We start from the raw sequence: 10,404 nt of genomic DNA on the forward strand, positions 1-10,404 counted from the left end.
GAATGTGCATTAAGTGCCCTGTACTGTGCTGCAGAAAACCCCGGCCTAGAAGCGCTCCAGCAGTTTGTTTGTCAATGAGCTTGAAGAGCATTCAGCAACGTTTGTTTGAAGCAGGCTTGCATCAAGGTGCAGAAATTGCAGTTTGAAACCTTAAATTGGTAGTACCCCTTTGTGCTGAGTTCTTCAGTGGGACAACACGGTAGTCCAGAAATTCGGGTGCTCGCAGCCATTGCCAGGTACCTTTGTGTGCAGGTGACACTACTGCAAAGAGCTCAGGTGTGCTTGTTGTGCAGATCAACGGTGCGATGTTTTTGGAACAGTGTTTACTTGCACAGGAGCAGGGGCAGGAAATCCCTCTGTCTGTGGCAGTGATTCAGCTGAGACGTGTGTTTCTGCTCGCACAGAGCGAACCTCGGCGTGCAGCCCTGCGCTGCTGCAGGATGTGAGCAGTCTCAAGTGTGCTTTGTGCAACAGACGTTCAAAAATGAGTCAGGAAATCCGTGCTCTTCTCCAGCGATTATCGCTTGTGTTCTTCGCGCTGTGGCGCTCGGGGTTGCCTTTCCAGGAGAGATTTTAGCAATCCCAGTTTTTCTAACTTAACGTGTAAATGTTTTCAATTCTGGTAAATGTTTTCCTTTGCTGTTACACAGAGTTGCAAGGTTGGAGAGTTACAGATTTGCCTGTGTCAGATGCACGCAGCACAGGCTCTGTCGTGTCAATAGCTTGATCTCACAAACCTTCCTCTTCCAAAACGTTTGACTTTGCTGCTTACGCTCCTAGGTCTGAGTTAAACAAGCGGCTTCTGCTTCCGTTTGGCATTGCATCTGCCTGCAACAAGGGGAGAAAACGCCACAGAAGTCTTACATGGTTTGATTTTTGGTCACTGCTCGATGATACTTCAGCCCAGTGATCCGTGGGGTGAAGGCAGGGATTCAGTGATGTGCTGCTGGGTCGCCCGTGGCAATCTGTCACTTGGCACCGCTGTTCCCAGAGTGAGCCAGAGCCTGGAGGGTTTGAGTGTTGTGCTTGTGAGCTCTCGTCAAGTATCTTCCTTCGGTAAAATCAGATGCTAAAATCCCAAATACAGGCTGCAGTAGCTGAACTGTTTGTCAAGATTTCTAAAGTAAATGGAGTCTTGAAGCTGTCTTGGTGTTTGACTTTGCAGAATGGCTTGTCCTTCTCATTTTTTTGTTAAATGTTTGACTTCCTGACATCTTCATTTTTCAGAGGCTGCAGTTTGGGTTTGATCTCTGCCCAAGACCACCGTTTAAATGAAGAGCCTTAAATTATTGAAACTGTGGGAGGAAAGCATTTTATATTCTCTTTAGGCATGCATTCAAGTGAACTTTTATCAGATTTTAGATAAAATCGTCTTGACAGAAGTGAGGCAGCCCCCTCAAGTGTGTGCAGTTCGTTACTGGCAGAAAGCTGTGGTACATTTAGGGGGACTCGGGGATTTTTTTTAGCTGCTAGAATTAACAACAGCCTCCTATCATACTGAACATCTTCATCTGTGTTCCCTCTTCAGCTCCTCTGATCTTTGGCAAAGGTCTTTTTTTATTTTAATTTTGTTTTTATTTCAGAAGGCCTTGCTTATGTTTGTTACTCAAACTCCCTTTTTCTGAACTAGCGGCCTTTGCTGTGGGGTAACTGCTCTAAAACCCAACGGCCTGGTTGGCTACAGCTGAGCTGAATAACCCTGGCGTAGGAAAGGGGGTGGTACACGTCAGGTCTTACAGACGTTTGCCTCTACGAGTGGTTTCACTCCACACTTCAGATGTGTTCATCAGGGATTGTTTCATGGGGTGTGGACAGCTTGCGTGCTGGCCTGGCTCCTACAAGGAACTCTTGGCAAACTCAGTCACCTAACAAGCTTTTTGAAGGCTCAAAATAGCCCTTCTGTATCCAGGCCAATTAGAATCTTAAACTTCCTTTTTAAAGATATATCCAGAATTTAAGATGCACGAGTATTAACCTTTAGCCTGTCATTCTCCCGTGTTGCAGCGGGTGCCCAGGCTTGTAGGCTGTTTGCTCCTTGGGGTTTGGTGTTTTCACCCCGAATCCCCCTCAGAACACGGGAGCTGTCTAGCACCAAGTTTACCAGTGATGTCTTCCTGTGAGAAACTTCTCCTTTGGACAAATCGGCTCTGAAAGCTCCAAATTGAATCCTCTGGACCCTGCTGCAAGCAAACTCCTTATGCCAGCACTTTTTTTCTCCCCTCTGCCCCATGGCAAAGCAGCCTGCTTGTGGCATTTTATTCTTGAAGCCACAAAACTCCCCAGCGTGTCCAGCGCTGAAGCCTGCAGCCAGTTTAGGAGGCTGCAATCTGTGTTAGCTACGGGCTGAGCCACTGAGCCTTTCTGCAGGCCTGGAAATTCAAGTGTGCGAGTAAAAGAGAGGATCCTGGAGGATTTGCTGTGCCTGTGCTCATTGCCCAAGCAGGGAAGCTGTTCCAGATGCAGGTATCCTGCACCGCTCTGCTGGGACCTGATCACCTTGCAGAGGTTTGGGTAAGGTCTGTGTCAGCTCTGTCTTGGGGAGAGGGTGGAGAGAAAGGAGACTTGTGTGAAGACGATGAGACTTTTGACTCCTCTTCGGATGGCTTTCTTCCCCTCAAGCTTTCATCATGGAGCTGGGTTCTTCCTGACTGGCACCAGGGTAAATGCGGTTGGCAGCAGCTGGAGGTGAGCGTTCCTCTGCTGAGCCGGTGTCAGGAGCGGGGTTCTGAGCACCCAAAATCTCCCCGTCCTTTATGATTTGTCTTAACGCTTCGTCACGAAACCAAGATGAAGCCAGGAGGAATGAGAAGCAAACTGGAAACCCTGCTTCTGACCGGAGCACAGCCTCGGCGCTGACTCCTCCGTCCTCTCCTGCTCCGTGCCCAGTCAGCAGCACCCTCCTCGCTCTCCTGCCTCTGTTGGGGTTTGTATCCTGGAAACGTCGCTCCTGTCGGGTGCAGAAAGCTCCTCCGGTCCTTTGCGCTGCTGTGCGGGCTGCAGCTCTGGGAGGCATGAACAAAACTCACCCGCAGGTACAGTCGTTCTCTTTGGGGAAATCTTAGGTGCAGCTGTTTCCTAAAGCACGTGTGCTCTCGGTAACGTTGTTTGTCTGACCTCTTTATCACTGGTTTCTGTGAGATTTGGACTTGTTTCTACTTAACCCAGTTTGATATAAAAGGAAAGTGTTGATAGAAGGCACTGGACTTGCATTAGTGTTTGATTTACAAATGGGCGACTGGAATTTAAAAGGTGATCTGAGCGATCGCGTTGTGAATTAAATCTGGGCCACGTTTCCACTGAGGATTTTTGCTTAGAAGTAAAAATAGTGCAGTAGTTACATATTCCTGGGTAAGGTGGTACGAGACCTAGGAAGGCATAACCTTGTGTGGTTACTGCGTGCTGCTTCTGTAAACAGCCTTTCTTATTCCTTCCCTTCCAGATAAATGGTAATGTGGCCACCTTTGAGTCAACAAAGTCCTTCTCTGAAGAAAGAGGTAACAAATAAAACGCAGAGCTTAACATTTTTTATTATTAAAGTATAAATCAATTGAAACTGGCTATGTAATATAAAATACGACCGGTGTTTATGGTCTGTTAAGACGGATTTTGTTTTTCCCCTGCCTCTGTGTGAAACATCCAGCCTGTAAAATTAATAAACTGAAGCTGTTCTTTGTTGGCCAGGAGTTGGCAGTCGTACGGTGTAGTAGCATGATAAGTAATAGCCAAACTTCAGCAAATTTTGTCCATATTAAGAAGGAAAAAGTAAGAACAAACTATCGACAGCAAACCTGTAGGTCAAGTTGCAGCAGCATTTCACCATCGCCATTGTTTCAGACTCGTGTCTGTTTGCAACCGTTGTGCTTGCTGGTTGAAGGTCTTGTCGTGTAGACACACACGCAGGCTGTAATTCACCCGTTTCCTTTCAAGCTGAGATGTTCTGTGTTTGCTGCCCTCTCAAGCATGGCACAGGGGGTGGTTCCTGCAGCCAGGATCCCAAGGCCGTGCCTTCGCTGGGTTTGTGCAGCACCACAACTGAGTAAACACGGAGCGCAGCTGAGACCAACGCTAAAGCTCTTTAGGTCCAGAAATGCAGAAATCCAGTTAGACACGCGGGGTTGTCTTGAGTGATCATTTCTGTGTTTCTCGGATTTAATGTTTGTTCTGGTGGTCTGGAAATGCAAAGGAATGCGGTGTTGGTTTAGGGACAAAGCACAGGTGCTGCAGGGAGCCGGGCCAAGGGCAGCTGATGGGCATTGCTCTTACCTGTGCTGCTGCCATTGTGCTGCAGTGGCTGCGGGTTTGGCATTTTGCTTCCAGGTTTGGCTTGATTTCCGTATGTGGCTTTCAGAAAGTTGGACTCCTTGGAAGGTTGCTGCCCTTTGTACCCTGCAGATGTCTTTGGGGAGGGAAAGGGCTGCTCTTTGGCCAGTTCTCTCTCTTTTGGGCTAATTCACAGAATCCCAGACCGTCAGGGATTGGAAGGGCCCTCCAAAGCTCACCCAGTCCAATCCCCCTGCCGGAGCAGGAACACCCAGATGAGGTTGCACAGGAAGGCGTCCAGGCGGGGTTTGAATGTCTGCAGAGAAGGAGACTCCACAACCTCTCTGGGCAGCCTGGGCCAGGGCTCTGTCACCCTCACTGAGAAGAAGTTTCTTCTCCAATTGAAGTGGAACCTCCTGTGTTCCAGTTTGTGCCCGTTACCCCTTGTCCTATCATTGTTTGTCACCGAGAAGAGCCTGGCTCCATCCTCGTGACACTCGCCCTTTAAATATTTATAACCATGAATGAGGTCTCCCCTCAGTCTCCTCTTCTGCAAACTAAAGAGCCCCAGCTCCCTCAGCCGCTCCTCAGAAGGGAGATGCTCCACTCCCTCCATCATCTTTGTAGCCCTACGCTGGACTCTCTCCAGCAGTTCCTGTCCTTCTTGAACTGAGGGCCCAGAACTGGACACAATATTCCAGATGCGGTCTCACCAGGGCAGAGTAGAGGGGCAGGAGAACCTCTCTGCCCTACAACCACCCCCCTCCTGATGCCCCCCAGGAGGGCATTGGCCTTCTTGTCCACAAGGGCACAGTGCTGGCTCATGGTCATCCTGCTGGCCACCAGGACCCCCAGGTAATTCAGCCTCACTCTGTGGGAGGATTAAAGACTGATTGTCCTGGTTGGGGCAGAATGCCTGAAGCACTGTAACATGAAATTCTGTCTGCTGGGGAGCTTTGCCGTGGGCTCTGGGAGGGCACCTTTCCCTGTCTTACACCGACCTGCCTTGTGTTTTGGCTGCTCTGCCGATGGCAAGGCCACTGCTGTTCTGTGAGGCCGGGCAGGGCCTTGGCCTTTTCCACCCTCCCACGTCGAGTGCACTGGGTGAGCTCCGACAGAGTCGCAGGGTTTGTGCCATTCAGTCCCAGCGCCCGCTCTGTAACAGCAGCACGGGCTCCTCCACGCTCCAAGCTATGGAATTCCCTATGAGGACGTCTTTGACCTCAGCATTTGGCTATTAAAATACAGCTATCAAACCCCAAACCCCAGCAGCCACCTGCCAGGCCTGCATGCAGAGCCCTCCCAAAACATTCCCCTCGTGACTCTACGCCATTCCCCCCCAGACCACCCTGACCCCCTTCCCCAGCCCCCCACCTCTTGTTTTTCCCTCCCAACAGGCCGCTGCCAGCCCTGCTGCGCCCCTGCGGGCTGCACACGGAGACACGGCTGCATCTCTGCTGTGGCGCTGCTCGTCCTCGTGGCTGCTGTGGCCTTGGCAGTGGCACTGGGACTCCTGCTGCGGGCACCAGGTTGGTCTACCTGAGAGTTGATGGGTTTTTTGATGAGGGTGGCAGAAAATGGTGTGTGAGAAGAGCCTTCGTGTCCCGTGCGAAGCAGCACTTCCCGGTGCAGACCAGGGGGGAGGAAGGGCACCGGTGGAGCGATGCAGGGTTGTGCTGGCCTTGCACAGCCCGAGTTGCCACAGGCCATCCCTCTGCTCCGGTCCATAGAGCTGTGGTAACTCGGGATACCATGGCCATGCTTCAGACTACCAGGGTGGTCTTCAGACTCTGCCTTGAACCTACCAGAAATCACAGAATCCCAGTTAGGGATTGGAAGGGACCTCCAAAGCTCATCCAGTCCAATCCCCCTGCCGGAGCAGGAACACCCAGATGAGGTTACACAGGAAGGCGTCCAGGCGGGTTTTGAATGTCTGCAGAGAAGGAGACTCCACAACCTCTCTGGGCAGCCTGGGCCAGGGCTCTGTCACCCTCACTGAGAAGAAGTTTCTTCTCCAATTGAAGTGGAACCTCCTGTGTTCCAGTTTGTGTCCGTTACCCCTTGTCCTATCATTGTTTGTCACCGAGAAGAGCCTGGCTCCATCCTCGTGACACTCACCCTTTTAAATTAATCCTGGTTATTTCCAGAACAACAAATGAATTTCACAAATCCCCCTTTCTTCCCCTTGATCTGTTCCTTATACCATCAAAATGTTGGAGAATAAAGGATTTCTGGCTTTCCCTTCAGCGAGCCGCTTCTGCGCAGCCTCCAATAACCGGACCGGCTTCTTGTGCGATGACAGAGCGACCTGCATCCTGGCCAGCCAGGTCTGCGATGGAGTCGGCCACTGCACGGGTGGAGAGGATGAGCTGGAGGAGCTCTGTGGTGAGTGGCTTTGTTGTGACCATTCTCCACACACTGGTCCTTCCTGCTGGGAGACAGAGCAGCTGGTGTCCATCTGGTCCTGCTCCGTGCTCCTCATGGCATACGAGAGCAGATAAACCTGGTAGGTCCAGTTACCCTGGAAAAAAAACTCATTCAAGCAAAAGCCTGGAGCACCCAGACTTTGCTTCCAGCTCAGCCACAAGCATCCCTTGCCCTCTCCAACTGCAGCTTCCCCGTCTGCGGCATCGTTTGTGTCCCAGCGCCGCTGGGACCGAGCCACCTCCTCTGACAGCAGCATTTGGTAGCATTTGGTGCCTCTGTGCCCAGTGGAGCTGAGCGTGTGTCCTGTGTGTCCTGTGCCCTCGCAGGTGACTTGCCCCGCAGCCTTCCGGGATTCCTGGTTTTCCGCTGCAGTGACCCCACGTACTGGGTCTACGCCGATCAGAGGTGTAACGGGATGAATGACTGCGGAGACTGCTCTGACGAGATGGGGAGCTGTGAGTGTCTCTTCTGGCTGCTTGTTGGGCAAAACGTCTTTGCTGCTGCTGGGTTGAAATTGGCTGTAGAGGTGTGGTGCTCACTGGTGCTGCTGGCAGCCACCGCTAAAGCACAAATTAGCTGCGATAGGATGTGAGTATGACCCATGTGGGCTCTTAGCTGTCAGCTGTGTCAAAGCCTGGTGGGAAATGAGAGAGGAAAGGCTCTGTGCTTTGCTCCCAGCCCCAAAAGTCACTCCTCCTCTGCAGCTTGCTGGGTGTTGAGCAGTTTTTTTGGGATTTGTAGCTGCGGGCAGCAGTGATCATTCGAACTGGCCTTTGGTGGTTGATCAGGACGGGTAGGTGCCTGATCCAGGGGGACCGAGCATGCCTCAGCAGCTTCAAAGCCATCCAGATCCTTATCTCGCTAGAACTGAGCAGCAGATTTGTTCCCAAGTCACTCCCTGGGTTTTGAACCCTAGGTGAGACCTGCCTGTACAAGAGTAGCTTGTTAAAAACCCAAATTACAGCTAAATTACTGCATTACAGCCAGGTGTTCCTCTCAGCATGCCACGTCTGCCCCGAAGGTCATCACAGCGCCAGGCTCCCTGGTTGCCTCTCACAAGTAGCACCAAGCGAGTGCCCTCTTCGGTGGGTTCACAGACACAGGAGTCATCACCAGTGGCTTTTCGGCAGCTGCCAGGGGTGCAGGGGTGGCTATTCACGTAGGAAAGGAGGGGAGGGCTCAGTGCAGTAGCAGCATTGCTGTTCCCTGTTTCCCATCCCTCCCAGCGGCCGCCTGCCCCCAGTGTGGGTTGGAGTGGTGGAGCTGCAGCCCGGTGCACTACGAGTACTGCTCCTGCGTCCCCAGGAGGCTGTGCCGGGACGGCGTCCAGCACTGCCTCAGCTGGTCCGATGAGTTCATCTGCAGACCGTGAAGTCTTGGCACCCAGCAGCACTGGAGACCTCAGGGTGCTTCCTGCGTTGTCACCTCCGAGCCTTGGTGTCCTCCAGGTTGGGCGCAGCCGTGGGGCTGGGATGTGTTTACATTGAAAAGAGAAATACAAAAAAAGGCCGCAGCCTTGGAGCAGAAAGCTACAGAAAAGCAAGCGCTGCTCCTAGGGCGCAGTGGGGTAACACGGCATCTGCTCATTGCTGCTTTCGTTCCTCTGCCAGCAGAGCAGGATCAGGCGGGCGAACCTGCAAAGCAGTCCCCAAGATACAGCTACAGGCTGAAATTTAAGACAGATGTGGTCTTTCTCTGGTCCTTTGAAAATTTTATCTGTGTCTAAAACATCTTCTCTGAGGAAAAACCCACATTTACAACGAGCACACTTGATTTTCTAGGCCCAAAATAAACAACAGATGATCTTCTTCCTACCACCATCCCAGGGCATAGATCTTTAAAAATACCCCCCCCTCGCTCGTTTCCTCTCTGTGCTGTGGTCTGCAGCTCAGCGCATCACCGTGATTTGTGTCAACAGTGGATGTGTCTTCAAATTTGTCACCGGGATACAGCTGTAGGTCTGAGACATCCTTCAAAAACAGCTTTACAGTGTTCTGACTCATGCTTCACCTGCAGTGAGATGGCACAGCTCTGCATAACAGAACTGGTACTGAGGGGAGACTTTTAAAGGTACATTTAATAACCTGTCCTTCTCCACGCCTGGCTAGGATGATGGCTTGCTTTCTCTGTGCCTGTAAAACATTACTGCGGTGCTTTCGGTGCTGCAGCAAAAGAGAGGTTAGGAGTTTTCTAGGTAAATATTTCTCACTTGCAAGCTTCCAGCCTCAACCAAAGCCTGAAATAGAGACGCCCATTTTTTGCTGGAGCATCATAGAGATCTAACGCTTCAACAAGGCTGAGCAGGGGTTGGTAAATAAAGCCTGGGTTAGCGTGGTTGCTGTTGTTCCTCTTGTTACCCTATGCCAAAGTACAAGGTGCTCCTGAGGGTGACGAGGAAAGGGTTGGGGCAAGCAGCTCGTGAGCGTGGGGAGTTGGACCATTGTGCTTGCTGTGCGGGAGGCTGCCGCTCCGCTGCAGGAGAGGTCGAATGGTGGCTTGGCTGGATGGGGACGATGCTGGGATCTGGGAATTCTTATTTGATTGTGAGACATGATAAAGAAGGCAAATGCCTGGTTTCGGATGGGAAAGCTCATTGTGCCACCTTGTCTCTCCTTCAGCAGGCGGGTGGGGAAACAGGGGTAGGTTTAGGGCCCATGGAGCATAAGAAGGATGTTGAGATTCTGGAGCGTGTTCAGAGAAGAGCCACAAGGATGGGGAGGGCTCTGGAGAACAAGCCTGATGAGGAGCGGCTGAGGGAACTGGGCTTGTTTAGCCTGGAGAAGAGAAGGCTGAGGGGAGACCTCATCACCACCTACAACTGCCTCAAGGGAGCTTGTAGAGAGGTGGGTGCTGGGCTCTTCTCCCAGGTGATGGGGGATAGAACAAGGGGAAACGGCACCAAGCTGTGCCAAGGGAGGTTCAGGTCAGAGATAAGGAGGAAGTTCTTTACTGAGAGGGTCGTCAGAAGCTGGAACAGGCTGCCCAGGGAGGTGGTGGAGTCACCATCCCTGGATGTGTTTAAGGAGCGGGTAGACGAGGTACTTAAGGATATGGTTTAGGGGGTAGACAGGAACGGTTGGACGTGATGATCTCAGAGGGCTTTTCCAACCGAGCGATTCTGTGATTCTGTGATCCCTGGCTGCAAAGAAGAAACCAAACTTCCTCTCCCTTTCTGCCATCTCTCAGCTCTGTAGCTGAGCTGAACCACAAAGAAATGGGGCCAGGAATGTGATCTCTGCATCTGTGCTAACCAGTGAAGGTTTACTGGTGTTGGAGGAGTTGAACCATCCAGTACCTGCAGGGTAGAGCCCCAGGGTTGCTCTCCGGCTGACGTCCCTGTACCGGTTCGCAGTGAGTGCTCCTGGGAGGCCAGAGCTGTGATTAATGGCCCCAGGTTAGGAGAGAGGAACCAGGGACTCATCCTGCTCTGGATTTACATCTGATGAGACCAGCAAGAGACATGGGAAGCAGCAGTCCACAGGAAGCAAGACTCAAAAGGCGGCCTGGGAACAGCAAGAGTCACAGTGAGCAGTTAAGCAGGCCCTTGGCTGAACCTCTCTGTTTCAAGGTGAGTCTCCTCCGTGTTCTGGGTCAGCAGGGGCTGTGCCTTAGAGGGCAATAAATGGAGATTATGGGTTGAGGACAAGGTGGATCTAAGTCTTCCCAGGATAAAATTTACACAGCGGTGTGTTTAAAAGAGGATGTCTGCTGGTCAGC

At 51.8% G+C, this 10,404-nt stretch overlaps 1 protein-coding gene across 1 annotated transcript; it reads left to right on the forward strand.

The window, feature by feature from the left end:
- Window positions 1-3,011: 3,011 nt before the first annotated feature.
- On the forward strand, window positions 3,012-8,059 carry LDLRAD1 (low density lipoprotein receptor class A domain containing 1). The gene is made up of 6 exons (XM_010179495.1): window positions 3,012-3,032; window positions 3,440-3,494; window positions 5,658-5,789; window positions 6,508-6,645; window positions 7,014-7,142; window positions 7,914-8,059. The coding sequence occupies exons 1-6, from the start codon at window positions 3,012-3,014 to the stop codon at window positions 8,057-8,059; spliced, it is 621 nt and encodes a 206-aa protein (XP_010177797.1).
- The last annotated feature ends 2,345 nt before the right edge of the window (window positions 8,060-10,404 follow it).

Source organism: Mesitornis unicolor, unplaced genomic scaffold, assembly GCF_000695765.1.
Source record: "Mesitornis unicolor isolate BGI_N332 unplaced genomic scaffold, ASM69576v1 scaffold6422, whole genome shotgun sequence".
In the NCBI taxonomy this organism is placed as follows: domain Eukaryota; kingdom Metazoa; phylum Chordata; class Aves; order Mesitornithiformes; family Mesitornithidae; genus Mesitornis; species Mesitornis unicolor.

Coding starts and splice junctions, on each gene's coding strand:
- LDLRAD1 (XM_010179495.1), top strand. CDS start 3,012: ATGAACAAAACTCACCCGCAG. Junction 5,790..6,507: donor ACTCCTGCTGCGGGCACCAG/GTTGGTCTACCT, acceptor CTTTCCCTTCAG/CGAGCCGCTTCTGCGCAGCC. Junction 7,143..7,913: donor CTCTGACGAGATGGGGAGCT/GTGAGTGTCTCT, acceptor CATCCCTCCCAG/CGGCCGCCTGCCCCCAGTGT.